The sequence below is a fragment of the Neomonachus schauinslandi genome, chromosome 7, assembly GCF_002201575.2.
Source record: "Neomonachus schauinslandi chromosome 7, ASM220157v2, whole genome shotgun sequence".
NCBI lineage: Eukaryota > Metazoa > Chordata > Mammalia > Carnivora > Phocidae > Neomonachus > Neomonachus schauinslandi.
The window spans coordinates 15,849,555-15,870,246 of NC_058409.1; the positions used below are offsets into that span (position 1 = coordinate 15,849,555).

The window sequence follows — 20,692 nt, forward strand, 5'->3', positions numbered from 1 at the left end:
CCCTTCTTCCCTTCCCTTCCCTTCCCTTCCCTTCCCTTCCCTTCCCTTCCCTTCAAAAAAAGATTTTATTTATTTATTTGACAGAGAGAGCATGAGCCAAGCTGGGGGAGTGGCAGACAGAGGAAGAGGGAGAAGCAGACTCCCCACTGAGCAAGGAGATCGACATGGGACTCGATTCCAAGGACCCTGGGATCACAACCTGAGCCAAAGGCAGATTCTTAACTGATTGAGCCACCCAGGCACCCCAAGCTTTACTTGTATATAGAATCCCCACTGTAGTTGGAAGGCATTTAAATTATTTATTAGATATTTTTAGCCTGTTATAGGAAAAACTTTGTTTTTGCTTTGATTAGAAGTGAATAACTTTGTGAAGTATGAGCTTCTGAAGTCAGGAGGCCATTCAACCTAGAATATGGCTTAAGTCCTTCTTTAGCTTAAGTTTATTTCTTAAAATATATCTGTGGAAAATTGGGTGTAGACCCAAATTTTGAAATATTTTATCATGGACTTCCAGTTTAATTGCAGAGATACTATCACAAAGGAAAAAAATCAGCTCGAACATGTAATCATAACTGCACTTAGGAATGGAAATCTTGTCTTTAACGTATCTGTTTTCCTTTTCAACTTAAATTTAATGACTTAATAATGTTCCCAGGACTGTGGCTAGAATTTAGTCACATGAACAATATAATTTGTGGGGTTTTTTTGTTTTGTTTTGTTTTGTTTTTTTAAGCAAACCTAAACAGAAGCCTTAATCTGTCTTTTTAGTTACATGAAGCCTTCCTTGCTTTATACAGAGGGATTTCTGGAAATCTTTGAGGACAAGCCTATCTCCAAGAATATACGGTTAGACGGGGAGGTGGGACTTCTGTGTGATTTTATATGAGATAGTCGGAATGGAAACTATGCCACTCTACACACTGGTTAAAATACATCCAATTAATTCTCATTTCACTCATCAGCTTCCAAAGTGACTAATATCGAGTGTTGGTTAGGATGGGCCAGACATTCCATATCCTCTTAGCTGTTGTGTAACTTTGTAGATTTGAGTGGGGGGGTAAATTTGGCAAAGTTTTTGGTAATTTATCGTGTGTGTGTGTGTAAGTAATTACATGTACAGCAACAAGGATTATGTATATATCTATATTTAAATAAAATACATAAACATACACAGTTGGCCATGGAACAGTGTGGATTTGAACTGTGTGGGTCCACTTGTATGTGGATTTTTTTTCAATAAATATAGTATAGTACTGTAAATGTATTTGTTCTTTTTGATTTTTTTCCCTTTTTTTTTTTAAAGATTTTATTTTATTTATTTGACAGAGAGAGCACAAGCAGGGGGAGCGGCAGGCAGAGGGAGAGGGAGAAGCAGGCTCCCCGCTGAGCAGGGAGCCCGACGCAGGACTCATCCCAGGACCCTGGGATCATGACCTGAGCCGAAGGCAGACACTTAACTGACTGAGCCACCCAGGCGCCCCTCTTTATGATTTTCTTAACATATTCTTCTCTCTAGCTTACTTTATTGTAAGAATACAGTATACAATACATGTAACATATAAATAGTGTTAATCAACTGTTTATGCTATCAGGAAGGCTTCCAGTCAACTGTAGGCTATTGGTAGTTAAGTTTTCAGGGGGTCAAAAGTTATACATGGGTTTTCGATTGCATGGGGGGTTGGTACCCCTAACCCCTGTGTTGTTCACGCATCAACTATATAAACATACACATATACATATATAAACATATACTTACATATGTATATAAACATACATGAATATGTATGGTATAAAATAGTACAGTGACTTAATATCTACCTTAGGGTCCTGATTAAATAAAGTATGGTAACAGTTATACATAGGAGTACTAGGTAGCCATTAAAGAATTAGGCATTGCAAAATGTGCTGACAAGATGTTCAACATGTACTAAATAAATAAAATAAGATAAAAAAAATTCGTTGAAGTGAGGTATTAGGACTGTATGACGTGGCTACAGTTGTGTAAGAAAGTAAATTCTGTATACATGTGTACATACAGAGCTTATATGCATGGGGACAATTTGTGAAAGGATATTTAAGATCCTTCTCGAGTAGGCATGGACTTATACAAGTCTCTTATGTAAGAAACTTATTTAAGTTTACAGTCTTTGGAATTTTTGAAACGTTTTTTGATGAGTACATACTATTTTTTTTTTAAGCGAAAACCATACAAGCTAACATTTGGAACCACAGTATAAGGAGTTTGAGGGGGCAGTGTGGGCACAGATCCTGACAGGAGGAGGTAATATAAAAAAGTACCCTTCTACTCTACAAAGTTGTATGCTTTTTATAGAGATCAGTGGTCTGGTTCCATTGAAAGGAGCACAGCCTCCAAAGAGTTGAGGGTAAAGAGCTCACGACACCATAAGCACTGTCCTTGCCAAGTGTCTTATGCTCCTGAGCAGCCCATCTAGGGGACAGAACCTCCAGGGAGGAATGAATGGAAGGTGTTGTCCTTACTCCAGAACATTTCCCCCAAGAAATGGGGGTATCTAAAGAACTCTGCTCATTGGGAGTCAGTATTATGCAGTGGTTGGAAGGGCAGGTTCAGGACCAAGTTGCTGGGTTCAAAATGCAGCTCTACTATGGTCAAGTTACTTAATCCTTGCCTCAGTTTCCTGACCTGTAAAATGGAGATAATGCTACCTATTTCATTTGGGGTGATGAGAACTAAATGAGTGGTTATTATGAGCAAAGAGCTTGGAGCAATGCCTGAACATAAAAAGTGCTAGAAAAATCCTTGTTGTCACTCTTGTTATTGCTATTTGACTGGGGAGAAGTTCTGAAATGCTTTAAAAATAATGATTAAAAATTTGACTGGTCTTAACTTGTACATTTTATTTTATACATGCTACTTTACATAGAAGATATTACTATGACAGTAAAACATAAGTGGAGTATATATGCATTTAATCACTCTTACATGCTTGGTGATTTATGGAAATATTGAAGAAATGTGGTATCCAACTTACCTTTCTTTCTTTTCTACTTAATATCTCTTTTTTCCCCCTGGCTGCTTTTCAGATTTTCTCTTTCTTACTGGTTTTAAAGAATTTGGTTATGGGGCGCCTGGGTGGCTCAGTTGGTTAAGCGACTGCCTTCGGCTCAGGTCATGATCCTGGAGTCCCGGGATCGAGTCCCGCATCGGGCTCCCTGCTCGGCGGGGAGTCTGCTTCTCCCTCTCCCACTCCCTGCTTGTGTTCCCTCTCTCGCTGTGTCTTTCTCTGTCAAATAAATAAATAAAATCTTAAAAAAAAAAAAAAAGAATTTGGTTATGATTTGCCTTGGATTTTTTTTCCCCCCATGTTTCTTGTATTTGGATCCATTGGTCTTTTTAGATCTGTGGGGTTATGGTTTACATCAAATTTGGAAACATTTTGGTCATGATTTCTTTAACTATATTTGTCTTGTCTGCCAGCCCCAGTCTCCTATCTCTGCTCTCCTGTGGGGACTCCAATTATACATATATTGTTCTCTTTCAAGTCGCCCATAGTTTACTGATGCTCTGTTTAGCTATTTTTTAGTTTTTGTTCCCTTTCTTTCATTTGGGACAGTTTCTGTTGCTGGGTCTTTAAGCTCACTTACCTTTTATCCTGCAGTATCTAGTCTATTATAAATCCCATCCAGTTTATTTTTGTTTTAATCATAGATGTTGTTGATTTCATCAGTGGGACCCAGACTTGCTGTGTGTCTTTTTAGTATCTCCCGTAGTCATGGTCACCCTTTCCTCTGGATTTTTAAATATAAGAAATTGCCTTATAATAGTGATTTTAATGCTTTTGTCTACTAATTTTATCATCTGTGTCATTTCTGGATCAGTTTCTATTGATTGGTTTTTCTTCTTATTATGAGTTGTATTTTCCTGCCTCTTTTTGATGGGATGCCAGACCCTGTGAATTTTATCTTGTTAGGGCCTAGATATTTTTATATTCCTAAAAATATTCTTAAGCTTTGTCCTGGCATATGGTTAAGTTACTTGGAAACAGCTTATACTCTTTAGGTCTTGTTTTAAGATTTTTTACACTGGACTAAAAGAGCCTTTAGTCTACTGTTAAGTTTGCCCCACTACTGAGGCAAGACCTTTCTGAGAACTCATTATGAGGTTTTCTACCCTGGCATTTGGTAACAGGCTGTATGCCCAGTTATTTGTGAGCTCTGAGCACTCTTCTCTCTAATGTCTTCCTGTCCTTGGGTAAGTTTACCCAATCCCATGTTTTGACAAGGGTTCAGCTGAATGCTGGAGGGAGACCTCTGGTAGGTAACAGGAATCCTCTCTGTGCAGCTCACTCTTGCCCAATACCCTGTCCTTGGAACTGGCTTCCCCTCACTTCCCCTCAGGGCTCTTACTGGGTAACCGTAGGGCTCAACTTTGTTTCTTTTGTCTCTCACTCTTCTTCATTTCCTCATGTCTGATGTCTTGAGAGCCACCATTCCCACAGATTTTGAGTTGTTTCCGGTGGAAGGGTAAATCTGCTCCCTGTTACGCCATCTTGACCAGACATGGAAATCACCCTGCTCTAGGCTTTAATTTAAAAAAAATTTTTTTAAACAGAAATTAAAAAGAAAGTCCTTGTCCACCGACTCCCAGTCTGAAATTCCAGAGAAAGCCACATTCAACTTTTTCCTGGTATTTGTGTACAGATGTTGTACCTCTCACCACCGCTCTGCCTGGGGAGACCTTCTCTGACACTATGCTGTCTGAAACCACACCCTCGTTCAGCTCTATGTCATTACCCTGCTGCCTTGTTCTCCACAGGACTTTTTTATTTCCTGACTTCATTGTATTCATTCATGTGTTTATAGTTGGCCTCCCTCACCAGATAGGATATATGCACCTCGAAGTCTGAGCTCTTGCCTCCTTTGTTCACTGCTGAATCCCCAGAGCCTAGAGCAACTCCTGAGTACGTTGTAGTCGCTCAGTAAATATCTGCTAAATAAATAAATGAATGAATGCCAGATACTGTGCTGCATGCTTTCCCAGCATCTTCTTGTGCTGTCCCTATCTTAGAGGTAGGTAATAGCTGCTCAGAGTTTGCCAGAAGAACAAAGCAGGAAAAAGATTTTTGAGGGAGCCGGACAACATGTATCAGAAACTCTTAAAAAAAAAAAACAAAAAAAAAAACTGCTGTGGAATTCAGGAAAATAAGATTTATTAAATTGGTTCCATTTCTTGCTTCACATTGTCCTGGAAATTCTGATTAACCAACTTCATTTCCAAGATATTTTCCCAGAATTTAAAAGAAGTCTGAACAGTATAAGGTTTATTGTACATTTTTGAAATGGCAACAGGATAAAAATATTAGCATGAAAATGTACCACGCAGGGTGTGTGTGTGTATGTGTATGTGTACAAACCGCCCCCCTCCCTGCCACCCCCATGAATTGAGTGCCTGAAAAGTAACTGTGGAGCTTGGTAATGGAGCCATCTGGTCAATAGAAGGGATGACATTCCACGAGGCAGCCGCTGTGTAACGTGTCTCATATCTGGCCTTCAAGAGGGTGACCCAGTAGGTTGAGCCTTTCCGAGTCTTCAGCTTTCTCCTTCTTTGGATTCTGCAGCAAAAGTGCCAATTAAAGTGGTGGGTTTTAGGATGACGCCTCATGTAACTGGACTCGGAGCATAACTTCATTTCTTTCCTGCCTTTCAGCAGATGGAAAGAACTTCTGCTCCCACATTGTCCTGATTTAACTCCGGGGCCTGACACTAAAAAGGGACTCTGTGTCCTATTAACCAAGCCCGTGTGCTGAAGCTGAGCTTCTTTTGTTTGTGTTTCTCAGGGTGTTTTCCTCCTCCTATTCCTGGCAGTGTCTTTGAAGGAGAAGAATTTTCTTTGGTGAATTAGTAAACAGAATATTTAAAAAAAAAATATATACATACATCTGAGACTTTGAAGCATATGGATCTGTTTTTAGAAGAGACTATTTTCACTAACTGACCAAACAAAAGTATTTTTAGGGAGGTTTCTTGAAAAACTAAATGTTAGTATAAGATATTGATTAAACTGGTAAATATCATATGCTTTAATAAAAGCAGGTTTCTTAAGCTGAGTCATACAACACAAGATTTTGTTTCTGATTCAAAGAAGTACAAATCTACAAATACATTTTGTGTTTAATGATAAAATTGTCAGAAAGGTCATACTTACATATGAGGTAGAAATGTAGAGCTGTAGCGGGTCTGTTTTCATAATGACGGTGTGTGCCCATGTGTTTCATGTGCTAACTTTAGTTTTCTTTAAAGTTAGCATGCTTTTAATACTTTTTCGTGTCCTGTGACCTCAACTCTAGTTTTTTTTTTTTTAAAGATTTTATTTATTTATTTGACAGAGAGAGACACAGCAAGAGAGGGAACACAAGCGGGGGAGTGGGAGAGGGAGAAGCAGGCTTCCCGCTGAGCAGGGAGCCCAATGCGGGGCTCGATCCCAGGACCCTGGGATCACGACCCGAGCCGAAGGCAGACGCTTAACGACTAAGCCACCCAGGTACCCCTCAACTCTAGTTTTTTCCAGAAGGGCAGCTGAAACAAGAAATTAGGCTTACTAACTCATTGAACAGTATTCCATCATCTTGGCGTTGTCCACGTCTTGCTCAGCGAAACAGGAGCCAAAGACATACTCTTGAAAATAACAGATCACCTTCTCTTCCCTTCTCGCTAAGCATCCTGCCCCCACCCCATCTTAACATTGTATTTTCATGAGCATTTCATGATATTGCTCATCCCTTGTTCCCAGTCTTGACCCACTGACCTAGGAACCAAGAAAATGTCATGTTAGTGCCTGCTAATTAGTGCACCCAGAGAGCCTTTTCTTCTGGCCTTTCAACCTTCTGGAGGTGGGAGTGCAAGCTGTCACAGGCATCATGCAGGGAAAATGAGCCTTTACTACATTTTCCTTGTTTTGCAAACAGCAGAATAGGGCCCAGCTGAGACTAGAGATGAATATGCAGGTTAGGAAGAAATTAACCTAAAATGCACTGCTCTTTGCCTGATTGTTGTATGGATGACAAAGCATGGCCATCATCATCATACCCGTAACGGAATGCTGGGGCCTGCCATTTCTCCCGGGCTCTTGCTGTTGTCACACACTTTATTTCGATACCATCATACTCATCTGGTGAAACAATTTTAAAGGAGGAATGTGCTCTGATTGGAAAGTTAAGGAGCCTGTGAATGCGTTTAAGTTTCTGTTGCTTTTAGACACGTTAAGGGGATACTTCAGTTTGTACTAACTAAAGCATTTGGCTTGAGTGCTCATTAATCAGTGCTGTTGGACCAGGGTCTCCTGAGTCTTCTGGGTTTTAGGGGATCAGCTACTGTAATTAAAGGGATGAAATATATCATGGTCACAAACTTACCACATCAGACGTTTGAGGGTTTTGAACTGGTGGAATTAATCTTTTTAATTTTTTTTCCTTAGGTATTTAAGATAGAAGTGCTAATGAATGGAAGAAAACATTTTGTTGAAAAAAGGTACAGCGAATTTCATGCCTTGCACAAAAAGGTAACTTTTTTTTCCTTTTTCCTTTTATGGCAGATGCTATAAGGTTAAGACTGCTTTCTGTGTTTTCTGAGAGCATGAATAGTTCTTGGCACAATAGGATTTCTTTGATCATGAATTAAGTCTTCTTTTAAATTATTCAGTCCCCTGAAGGTGTGCTTTCTGAGGAGATGGGTTTTCTGTTAAGATCTTTTACATAAATAGATAGGAGGTTGCAAGCTCTTTGCAGGTGTGAGAGGCTCACACAGAATCAGACTCAGACCTGACTCTCTCCATAAAATAGACTTAACGTGCTTTACCAAAAGGAGAGAAAGAAGCAGATGATGATTTTACAGGGAGAAATTTATTAAAAGCAACTTACACTTACATGTTCCTGGAAAAGGTAACATGCGGCACATGTATTCATAGACTCTTTGGTGAATGGGTATAAGGAGAACACATATAATTCTTTTAATTCTTTTGAATTGTAAAGGCCACTTGACAAGATGGGTGTTCGAGTTCTTGGATTCATTTCATTACAAGTCTTAGAGAAAAGACACAAGAATACAGAAGGAATAGCTGAGTTTGGGGAGAAATAGTAAAGAAGAGAAGAGTGAATATTTTTTTTATTTTCTACCAAAATTTAATGTTTTGCAGGTTAGGAATTGTTGTTGGGGTGCTGACATTACCTGAATAACTAGACATAGCTTGTTAATATATATACAAGTGTATGTGTATATACACACATGCATGAATATATATATATATGTACACATAACTGTATGCCCTAATTCATTTTCTTCACTTCTGTCACTTTATTAGGTAAGAAGTTAGATGGGAAGATACTAGGTAAATATATTAAGAAAGATAGTCTGTTCTTTTAATTTCATTAAAGACCTCTTAAATTTTCTGGGAACTGTTAGCGCCTAAATGGCAAGACGGTGTGCTTATTCTGTATTAAAAGTTCTTTGGTGTTTCTTTAAAAATTAAACTTCCCCACTTTTTTTTTTTAGTCAGGAGAATGAAATATTGAGTATAAACTTTAACAGGATATTATGGAGAAATTAGTGAAACTCTTTCCCTCTGTATACTTTTCTCTTACGATGGCAAGAAATAATATACATGTCATTCTTCAGTTAAAATTTTGTTAAATCCAGATTTGCTTCCAAAAGAAACAGTGCAGGTGGATATGGATTTAGACCAGATGTTGCTGTTAGCCTTTACAGAAGCTCCTACCCGGGGGTCTTAAAGAAGAACAAACCTGGAGTCTGGGTCTCAGTACCTTCTCGAGGGATTCTGTTTTTGCTTGCTTGTGTTTCAAGGAAACAGATTCTAGGGAGATTTCCGCGGGGTACTTCATGAAATAAATTCCTGCACTAAGATTAAAACCAGAACTCCAACCCCTGCTCAGCCTTTCATGAGCCGAGGATGGACTAGGGGGCCTCTCACATGCAGGCTGCTTTCCTCACCTCCCAGTTCACCATGACCTCGACACAACCTTGCTGTCCCCACCAGATTCCCCAGGACCGGCTCCACACCAGGCACAGCAGGTGACTGCCAATTAGGCCCGCCCTGGACCAGAGGCTCCCATGCCTCTCACCCCTGCAGGGGCGTTTCTCCTGCTCTCTAATGTGACTTTATTTTCTCCCCAGTGATGATAGGCAGTTCTCAGATACTCAGAGTCAGAAAAAAGAGTCCTAGGTTTTCTTGAACTCTTCCCTCAAATTCTGCAGTTCCTGTTAATAATTTTAGCTATTCTGGGGCGCCTGGGTGGCTCAGTCGTTAAGCATCTGCCTCAGGTCATGATCCCGGGGTCCTGGGATCGAGCCCTGCATCTGGCTCCCTGCTCCGTGAGAAGCCTGCTTCTCCCTCTCCCACTCCCCCGGCTTGTGTTCCCTCTCCCGCTGTGTCTCTCTCTGTCAAATAAATAAATAAAATATTAAAAAAAAATAATTTCAGCTGTTCTTATAATCATATAATCAGGCCTACTAGAGTTGAAAGTAGAAATTGTCAAATTTCTCAGTTTTGCGTGTTTAAAACATCCCGACAGGGACATGGAGAATAAAAATGGCTTCGTGAGGCAGAGTTGTAGTTATGTATTGACTTACTTCTACATTGTAGCATAGAAAGCAGCTCCCAGACGTCTCCTTTCCTTGCCCCAGTGCAATTGTATGTGATTTGGCTAAATGATGACTATGGAAGATAGTTAAGTATAAATCATGGTAGGGTGTGAAAAAAGCAGAAGTCTGTCATCTTGACTGTAAAATTGTGTTAAGGATGGAAATCAGCAAAAAATTTACTGAGAATGCACGAGTTTTATTGATTGCTCCTGCGATGTTGTAGAACTTGACCGTTTTAAGACCATTTGGATACCCCCGTTTCCATATTTGAATTTTGTGATGTGTTTTGAGTGTTATGTTTTTATGTAAATTTTCCTTTTACATTCAGTCAAATCTCTTACTTAATCTTCTTGAAATACTCACCTGTTTCGGCAGTCTGTGCCATTTGCCGTGTTGTCAGTGTCCTGGTTTTTCTGACATTTTACATTGTATTTCTTACTTGTTAAACGTGTTTGGCCAGTGTCCCCATGTTAATTCTAAAACGATACACATGAGTTCTTAACCAAGCGCTTTGCTTCTTTCGAACAATAGGTGCATAGCTCTTCTCCATAGTCTGCAGACAGACAAATACGCCTCCTTGCTTATTGTCGGGCTAATTTTGAGGCAGAAACTAAGACTGTTACCCATTTCACAGTTCTTCTGGTTGTCTAAGGAAAGTTCTTAACAATTATTACTTCTCCCCAATTTTTATAATTGTTGATATTAAAATGCAAAGATAATATCCCAATTGTTTACACATTTCTTAGAATTTCTATTTTTTGGGTTTTTTGGGTTTTTTTTTTTAAAGATTTTTATTTTTTATTTATTTGACAGAGAGAGAGATAGCAAGAGCAGGAACACAAGCAAGGGAGTGGGAGAAGGAGAAGCAGGCTTCCCGCCAAGCAGGGAGCCCAATGCGGGGCTTGATCCCAGGACCCCGGGATCATGACCTGAGCTGAAGGCAGACGCTTAACGACTGAGCCACCCTTGTGCCCCAAATTTCTTTCTATTTTTTGGAAACAATCAAGAGGTGTTTTGTTTTTTTCCCTTCCAATAAATTCCTGCTTTCCTCCTTTTCTTGAAATTGTTTAAAGATTTTATTTTTAAGTAATCTCTACACCGAACCTAGGGCTCGAAATTGCAACCCTGAAATTAAGAGTCGATTACTCCACCAACTGAGCCAGCCAGATGCCCCTCTTTTCTTGAATTTTTTTGGTAAAGCAAATGCTTCTCTGCTAACCATGTTCCTGCATGGTAGTAATTCTGGTGTAGAAGTTCCGTGTGTAGGCTTTAGAAGCAGAATGTTCCCGAGCCTGCCTTTACCCCTGCCTGGCTCTTAAGTCCTGGGAGCAAGTTACATGATCTTTCTGTGTCTCAGGTTCCCCATTTGTAGGACAGGAATAATGACAGTAGTAACTTCATAGGATTATTTTATGAGCTAAATGAGATTGTGTGCATCACATGGTAAATTTCCAATTATTTTTTGAAGATATTTGAGAGAAAGCAAGAGTGAGAGAGCACAAGCAGGGGGAGCGGCAGAGGGAGAGGGAGAAGCAGGGTTCCTGTTGGGCAGGGAGCCTGGTGCAGGGCTCGATCCCAGGACCTGTAGATCATGACCTGAGCGGAAGGCAGACACTTAACCGACTGAGCCACCCAGGCTCCGTGGTAAATTTCCAATTATTGATCTAATCTTTTAGATCTATTCTTTTAGATCTAATTAGAGCTCATCTTTTCCTTACTCAAGATGGTTTCCTTACACTAAATTATAAAAAGAAGCATTCTCTATCAAAGGGTTTGGATGTTTTTACAGCCCCTGATGTATGTTGCCAAATTATGTTATGGTTATAGCAGATATAAAATGCAACCAGCACATTTGAAAGTATCACAAAATCTTAACAGGTTTGAATATTACCCCCCCCCAAATTATATTTGTTTACTTAGTAACCAATGTATGTGGCCTTGTTGCTGTTTTCATTGGTGGGTCTTCACTTTGTTTAGGAGCTGTATTCCCTCTTTTGGAATTGTCTTTCTGCTGCAGTCTCATTTGTTTTTGCCCATTAGTTTGCTTGGCCTGTTAATAAAATATTAGCCATTTGCTGAAAGTATTTTTCACACAGGACCTTTGGGCTATGATACTTATTTTAATTTACAAAAGCTTTAAATTGGTATGTTATCTGTTAGGTCAATTTCCCCTCTTTCAGATTTTGGGTCACACCAGTCATTTCTCCTAGAGCTATGAGGGGTATTTGATTCTGTTTTCTTTTAGCTTTTCCTGACGGGTGCATTTCCATAGTGTGCACTTTGGACCCCCAGAATCAGCACAGTGTTGACTGAAATGCAGATTCTGGGTGCTACCCAGCCATGCTGAAGCAGAATCTCTGTGATGGAGCCCAGTCATCTGCCTGTTCAACTAGCATCCCACATGATGAGGCATCCCAGTGCCTCTTGAAGTTTGACAGGTCCTTTTGTGTGCTTCTCTTTTTAGATGCATCTCTTCAACAACCCTCCCCACCCACCCTCTCTCCATCACAGGCACTGAAGCCACAAAGTTTGAAACCTTGAGGTGTCTCTCCTGCCTTTCTCTTACCTTCTGTATTCGCAGGGCCATCAAGTCCCATTGACTGATTCCTCAAAATTTCTATACTATGCACCGTTTAACTTACCCCTTTCTCCTCTGCCCTCCCTAGCCAGAGTCTTACTATTTTATAAGTATTGCTTTAACTGTTTCTGATCCTTGTCTTCTGATTCATACTTTGCTACATATCAGTTTCCCTAAAGCACCATTTCCTTCTTCATTCTTTTGCCCAAATACATTGAAAAGGGTCCGTATTGTCAACCATATCATGGACCTCGACCCTCAAGGCCAGTAATCTTAGACTCTCTATTAGTCTCCTTTTACTGGTAGGACCACAGACCTAGTGGCTTAAAGCAACACACATTTATCTTTTTATTTTTTTTTTAAACTTAATTTAATTTTATTATGTTATGTTTATCACCATACATTACATCATTAGTTTTTGATGTAGTGTTCCATGATTCATTGTTTGTGCATAACACCCAGTGCTCCATGCAGAATGTGCCCTCCTCAATACCCACCACCAGGCCAACCCATCCCCCACCCCCCTCCTCTCTAGAACCCTCAGTTTGTTTCTCAGAGTCCATAGTCTCTCATGGTTCATCTCCCCCTCCGATTCCCGCCCCCCCCTTCAAGCAACACACATTTATTATATGTCAACAGGGCCATGTTCCTCTTGGGAGGCTTTGGGGGAGATAATCCGTTTTCCTGCCTTTTCCAGCTTCTAGAAGCTGTTCACAGTCTGTGGCTTGTGGCCTCTTCCGTCTCCTTAGCCAGCAGTAAGGCCCCTGCAGGTTCTGTTTCTATCATCATCTGTCCAGTCCCCACAATCCCCTCTCTGACGGTGACACTTTAGCCTCTCCCTTGAGATTACGTTGGCCGTACCTGCATAATCCCAGATAATGTCTCCATCTCAAGAGACTTGATTTAATCCCACCCTTCAGCCATGTAACGTGACACAGTCTAAGGTTCCAAGGATCAGGACGTGGACATCTTTGGGGAGAACCATTATTGTGTCAACCACAAACCCATTTTCTGGTCGACCTTATTTCTCACTTTCTCATAAGAAAACAGCAGTGGCCACCAAACCAGTCTCCCCATTCACCCCAGTGTATGAAAATCGCTTTTTCTGTCTGTCTTTGCCATGCCTTATGGCCTCCCCTCTGCGTTCTGATCTTTTCAAACCAAAGTAAAACATTGCACGTTCTCCTTCTCTCATGTGGGTTTCTTTTATTCCCTTGTGTCTTTGTTCTTGGAATTCCTGTTCCTTTATTTTTATGTGTTTTTTTAAAGGAATCTCTGTGCCCAACATGTGCCTCGAACTCACCACCCCAAGATCAAGATTCGCATGCTCTACCGACTGAGCCAGCCAGGCACTCCTCCTGTTCCTTTGGGGTAGACGTTTCTACTTAACTTAAAAACATCTAAGAGGTCATTAAAATTTAGTTGTCCCTAAGTCTTGTCCAAGTAGAAGACACATTTTTTTATAAAAGAGACCATATCTTATCTTTTGTATCTTCCTCACTGCCTGCTAGTGTTGGGCTCTTATTGGGCATTAAATAAATATTTGGCAAATGGGATGTTTGGAGGACATTATGCATATTTATGAATTACTGGAGGAATATTTGGGGTGAAAAAAATGGGGTTTGAGCTCACTGCAATTTCCATCCCATTGTAGCTCTCCAGTCCTAGGTGGGAACACCACCACCACCACCACACTGAAACCCGAGCAAGCCTACCTTGTTCTTCTGTGTTCACTTTTCGCATAGTATCCTTTTTAAAAATGAAGTTACACGGTCCCCTCCGTGCCGCTCAGGCCCAGACCGTGGTGACAGGGAGCCCTTCAGCTTGCACATGCTCCGCCTGTGCCCCAGCAGCACCTGCCCACATCCCCTAGAGACAAGCAGGTTACCACTTTGAACGGTGGTCCTTGAGAGCAGCTTTACCTCCTTTACCTCCCTAGGCCTACAGTCACGGGAGTGAGTGGGGAGAAAAGCCTTCCCTGCATGGCCCACTGCTGAGTCTTTGCCTTCCCAGCTGTTTGCTCTTAGCACCAGCCCAGAGGTTTCATGGAAATAGGGTGCTGACTCATTACTAAATTAACTGTCCTCATTCTTGTTGTTGCCTCCTTTTGGCTTGAATAAAATATCACATTCTTGTATTTGAATTAACGAAGTACACGTTTCAGAGGAACCCCAAAGCTGCCTTATGGAGTTAAACCAGGACGACAGCACCACGTGTAGTGTTTCTAGAGGGAACCCTAGAGATGTAGGGATGCCAAGGTGGAGTGAAAGTTTGAATTTTACCCTAAAGGCTCCCCACTTTCCTTCACTTTTTTGTTCCATTTCCGTCTTTTTATTCATGTGCTCTGGAAAAGTATTTGTGTTCCTTTCTGTGGAAAATGGTCACTATTGGGGCACCTGGGTGGCTCAGTCGGTTGAGCATCCAACTCTTGGTTTTGGCTCAGGTCATGATCTCAGAGTCCTGGGATCCAGCCCCTGAGACCGGCTCCAAGCTCAGCAAACAGTGTGCTTGAGATTCCTTTCCCTCCCTGTCCTTCTGCTCTTTCCCCTGCACTCATGCACATGCTCTCTCTCTCTCTTTCTCTCTCAAATAAATAAATAAATATATAAGTAAAAAACAAAACAGTCACTGTCACCAGCGTATATATGACATGTCTGTGTGGCGTAAGTTCTGAGTTTACTCTTCTCGTGGTATAAAAAGGAAAAGGAGGGGCACTTGGCTAGCTTAGCCTTGGCTCTTGATCTCAGGGTTGTGAGTTCAAGCCCCGTGTTAGGTGTAGAGATTACTTGAAAATAAATAAATAAATAAATAAATAAATAAATAAAATCTTTAAAAAAAAAAATAAAAAGGAAAGGGAGTGATCACTCCAGGAGAAGGGGACTGTGCTTGCAGTATCGTGGAATCTGGTGGCTACCCACGTGGATCAGAAAGGCCATGTGGCTGGGTGCAGCATGGCCAGAACAGTTAATCATCTGCTGGAATGGCAGAGGAGTATTTATCTTGTGAGCAGCTGAGCCCTGCTGGAAACATATTGTCTTGGGTTTGTCTCTCCTCATCTAAAGCAATTCATTACTCACCTACAAATGCTGTCACAGATCCCCACAGCTATGATGATCGGCTTCCTGCACACTCCTGACATAAATAAAAAGGAAAAGTGTTTTCAGCCCTATATCTTCAAGATTTAAAAGAGAGAGAGAGAGAGACAGATAATGGAGTTGATTTTCTATTTTACAATGTAAGAAATGTCATGATTCGGTAGTTTTAAAGGAAGTTTCTTTAGCTTTAAACTGAAACCGAATAAACTTATTACCACGGAATAATTTAGCATTTTTTGCTTTGTTCCTGTTTGAGAAATACCTCAAATGGTGTAGAGGTGAGATATGTATTTACTCCCTTACAGACAGTCATAAATTGTTTCTCTCTTCCTCCCTCCCCCTCCCCTTCCTCAATATTGGATCAGTTTCATCAATAAATGAACATGTCGTAGCGTTTCCCATTTAGCACAATAAAACCCTCCTTTGACTCCATGCTTCCCTCCCGTGTTGCCCCTGTTACTCTCCTTTCTTGGTAGAATTCCTTGACAGAGGAGTCTCTGCTTTCCCACTTCTTACTCCTCTCTACCCAGTGTTTGACTTTCCCAGGCTCGCTGGGCGCAGTCTGACCATGCCCACTTCTTGGAACACTTTGCTGCCCGAGCGTGCGGTTTCAGCCCCTGCTCAGTGAGGGACTGACTGCCTGCTTCTCTGCCCTGCCTCTCAGAGTTGGAGGTCTCAGCCCTTGTATCAGTGCCCTGTTGGAGTGAAACAGATCTCCACACACTGAGCAACATAAAATAAGATGACTGTATCCGCTCGGAGTTTCTGTGGGTCAGGAGTCTGCGCACAGGTTTACTGGGTTCTCAGCTTAGGGTCTCACCATGCCGACATCCAGGTGTCGCCAAGGCTGTGGTCCCGTCTGGGTCTCAGGGTCCTCTTCCAAGCTCATTTTGGGGAGACTCCGTTTCTTGCTGTCATGGGACTGAGGTCCCTTTGTGCTTGCTGACTGTTGACCAGAGGTAGCTCTCAGCTCCTTGAGGCCACCCCCAAGTCCGAGCCATGTGGCTGTAACATGGCAAAGCCAGCAGTCTGCTAGGACTGGGTCTCATAAAAGGTAATCTGATCAAGGGAGTGACTATCCCCCACCACGTTTACAGATGCAATCTGAACCCAAGGGGGAAGGGATTCTGTAGCACATGCACCCAGAGACGGGGGATCTTGGGAGCTGTCTTAGGATTCTGCCATGACAGCAATTTTTTTTCTGTCTGTGCTAGTGGAGAAACTCCCACTGTCATCTAGTTCCATGGCTCTAGATTCCAGTTAGGTTTCTGATGCCCAGATCTACAGACCCTTATCCACTTGCCTACACTTTATCTCCATTTGAGTGCCTAGTGGGCCTCTGTGACTTAAAATCATCAAAACCAAATAGTGGGTTCCTTTATGCCAGGATTATTTTTGGTTGGATGTAATAGGAACTTGACTAGGTTTCTTAAACGAGTGAGAGATGATTCTCACACTGCAACAAAACTAAAAGCAGGCAGTCCAAGTTGATGTGGCAATTCCACAGTATCCATGTTCCAAGCTCCTTTTTGTCTTTCTGCTTTACCATCTTTACCTTTGCAGGTGCCTTGCTCCCTTCTGGTTACAATATAGCTGCTGTCTCTCCAGTCCTTGCTTCTGCATTTCTGTCAGGAAGAAGGGCCTTTTTCTTTTTTTCTTTTCTTTCTGTCTTTCCTTCTTTTCTTTTCTCTTCTCTTCTCTTCTTTCACTTTCTTTTTCCTTCTTTTCTTTTTTTCTCTTTTCTTCCTTTTCCTTTCTTTTCTTTTCTTTTCCTTTCTTTTTTCTTTTCTCTCTGAGGAAAACAGGAGCCTTACCCAGTAGACTTAAACTACATTTCATTAACACCTCTGTCACATGACCATCCTAATTACAAGGGAACTTGGGAAATCAAGATTTTTTGCCCATTTTGTTGGCACTCTGAATGGCATTGGATTTTTGGTTTTGGATTTTTGGGGGTTTTTTGCAAGAAGAAGGAAGGAGTGAATATTGGGTAAGCAGCTAACAATATCACCTGTAAGCCCTACTTATGTGAGATTAGACTTTGCTGCAAGTAACTCTAGAGCCAAAATAATGGTGGCATTCACAGATATACATTTATTTATTTATTTATTTATTTATTTATTTATTTATTTATTTATTTATTTATAAAGAGAGAGCACGGGCAGGGGCAGGGGCTGAGGGAGAGGGAGAAGGAAACTCCCCACTGAGCAGAGAACCTGACGCCAGGCTCGATCCCAGGACCCTGGGATCATAACCTGAGCTGAAGGCAGACACTTAACCAACTGAGCCACTTAGGTGCCCCACAGATATACCTTTATTTTTCTCATGTAAATGTGTAGGACTGGTATGGCTGTTTCATGATCATCAGGGGCCCAGGCTCTTGTGGCTTTACCGTTCTCCAGGGGAGGCTTCTACCTCATGGTTGAAGGTGATGGTCACGTGTCTCTCTAGCCATTACGTGGCCAGGTCAGCCAGCAGGGTGGAGGAAGGGAAAGAAGGAAATAGCCCTTCCCTGTAAGAACACTTCCTGAAAGGTGCACATACATGTCTGTTTACCTGCCTTCCACCAGAATTCAGTCATATGGCCACACACAGCTTCAAGGGAATTTGGGGTATGTGTTATTTATTCTGGGTGGTCATGTACTCAACCTGAAAATCCATTCTGTCCTGTAGAGGGGAGAGACCGTGGATTTGAGGAGATAAGTAGTGTTCCCTGCCACTTTCCCCGAACCTGGCTTTCTACCACCTTTGAGTAAACAGTAGGCAGGTCACTCAAATCTGGTTGCCAGTCGAAGCCACAAACCTGAAGGGAGTTTCCTTCTCCCTCTCCCTCAGCCCCTGCCCACCTCCTTCAGCTAGGGACTTGGAGTGGTTCTGAACATCTCTTCTTTCTACATACCCCTGCAGCCTCTACTTGTCCCCGCTTCCACTGCCAGGACCATAGTCCAAATCACCCTGGTCTCTTGCCTGGATTTCTTCTGTAGAAGCTTCTGACCAGTCTCCCCACATTGACTCCCGCCCTGTTATGGTGCATCTTGCTTATGGAATCTAGCATGACCTCTTTAAAGTAAATTTCTGTCAGGTCATTCCCTTGCTGAAGACATTCACTAAGCTTCCCATTTAAAATGAACACAATTTTCTGCGTAGCCTCCAAGGCCCTACAGTGTGCGAGGCTGCTGCCTCTCTGAACCCGTCTCCTCCTTGCTGTGTTTTGACCACCCATTGCTCTGTCTGCTGCAATGTTCCTTCTCCAGCTCCTTACCTGGCTCCCTCCCTGCGTGATTCACATCCCACCCCACACAGGCCCCCAACTCCCATCCCTTTCTGTTACTATCTGCCCCCACCCTGTTTTATTACCTCGAATACTGTTTCTTGTCTTTGCCTGGTATGTAAGCCCCATGTGCCCCAGGAGTGTCTCTAGCGCTGAATTAACATGTAGGAGAGGCTCAGTGTCTTCTGCTCCATGACCTTCTTCAGGGGCTCTTGCTTCCCCCTGGAACTTATCTTTTCTAATAGACAAAAGATCATCTACTTGAACAAAACCTAAAATGTATTCATCTTCCCCATTCTGTCTACTGCATGGATCAGCCTTCTCCCAGAAACTCCCCGCTCCAAATCTGCTGTCCCTGGATTCCCTTCCTCACACTGATGGGGCAGAGCTGTGAGTCCTGATCCTCTTCTTTCTCTTCTTTGCTTTCAGCTGTTTTCTGGAGTTACATCCTCAACTTCCTTTGTGTAAAAGAAGCCATAGGAGGTAAACCTTTTGAGGTCTTGAATGTCAGAAAATGCTTTTGTTCTCCCACACATGATTGATGGTATGGCTGGTGATAGAAATCCATGCTCACGTTACATCTTTGCAGCATTAATGTCCTAACATCCACCGTTGCCTATGAAAAGTCAGCTGCACCTGCCGTTTCCCTTCCTGTGCTCGTCACCCAATGCTTTCCCTGGGTCTTCCCTCTGTCCTTGTTTTCCTGAGAGCTCACAGATAAATGTCAGTAGCTGTGGGGCTTTTAAAGTATATTATGCTGGTGCTTAGTGATTCTTAATCTGAAGATCTATATGAAGTCACATAAGTCTTCTGTCATTTCTTTGAGAATTTCTTTTCTCCTTTATGGAATGCTTATTGAGTTTATATTAAACTTCCTGGATTAATCCTGGTGGTGTTTTTCTTTTCACCTAACTTTGCTCTCACTCTCTTTGTTGTACAGTTTGAGAGATGTCCATGATTTTATATTCTACCTCTTTTAATTTTTTACTTCTGTATCATGTTTTTTAATTTAAAAAAAACTCATTCTTTTTTTTTTTCATAGCACTCTCTTTTTGTTTTATAGAAGCAATATCTTCTCAGATCTCCCTGCTGATAATAGATGGATGTCAAAGATCTCTTCTGTTACTTGTTTTCCTTTGGGGTTCATTGTTCCACTTGTTTTTCTTATCCTTTCTTTTTCATAGTGCTGTCTTTGCTGTGATAGCTAGGCTCAGTTGCCCATCCACCAAGATGAATTATTCTTGGTGTTTGTCACTGGTACCTCTGCCTTGGGTATGCAAGCCTGGTCCCTCTGTAGGGTGTGTCAGCTGGAGGGCTTCGTCATAGGGAGTGAGAGGAGAGAGCCAGCTGTTAGACTGGGGACCCCACGACAGAATGAGTAGAATGGCAGATGCCGTCATTCCAACCAGATGCCTCATTCATTTTCCTGAGGGACGCTGACCCTTTTTTATGGGGCAGGGGTGTGAGTGCAGCCAGGTTACTAGACCCCCCGCTTATGGGGGTAGGGGTAGAGTGTCCATTGGCATGAGCCCTGGCATTGTCTCATCCCTCTTCTTGGTTCCCCCCCCCCCCCCCCCTACACCAGTCCTGAGCACAAAGCTCTCAAGTCTGTTGAGAAGACGGGGGCACCCGCTCTTTGCTATCCCTTGAGGTGGCCTGGCGGGGGGCTTCCTCCGGTCTGTCTTCTTCATTGACATACTCCTGCTTTCTGCCTTGTAGAAAGTTCTTGATCTCTCAATTGGTAAGTACTTCTTCTCTGCCCCTTTGTTTTCATTCTTCTGTGTCCCATTACCTTTGGCTTTTTGCCTTTTCTTTTCTTTTTGGATGTCTATCAGGATTAAATTCAGGTACATAAAACAGAAAGTCCCAATACCAGTAACCTTTAAGAAAAAACAAAGGGGGGGATGATTTTTTTTTTTTTCCTCTCAAAACACAAGTCTGGGGGTGAGCAGTCCAGGGCTGTTGAGGCAGCTCCTGAAGGCTCTCAGGCACACAGCTGCTTCCTCCTTTCTGCTCAGTCATCTGAAGCACCTGGCTTCCATCCTCAGAGTCACCCCATGGTGGCAGATGGGCATTGCAGCTCCAGCCATCACGGTCACATTCTAGGCAGGAAGA

At 42.1% G+C, this 20,692-nt stretch overlaps 1 protein-coding gene across 1 annotated transcript in view; it reads left to right on the forward strand.

Moving 5' to 3' along the window:
- SNX24 (sorting nexin 24) overlaps positions 1-20,692 on the forward strand; it is a 155,836-nt gene that overhangs the window by 73,857 nt on the left and 61,287 nt on the right. Inside the window, exon 2 of the mRNA XM_044916726.1 lies at positions 7,454-7,537. Within this exon, the coding sequence (XP_044772661.1) occupies positions 7,454-7,537 (84 nt within the window). The remainder of the gene's footprint in view (positions 1-7,453; positions 7,538-20,692) is intronic.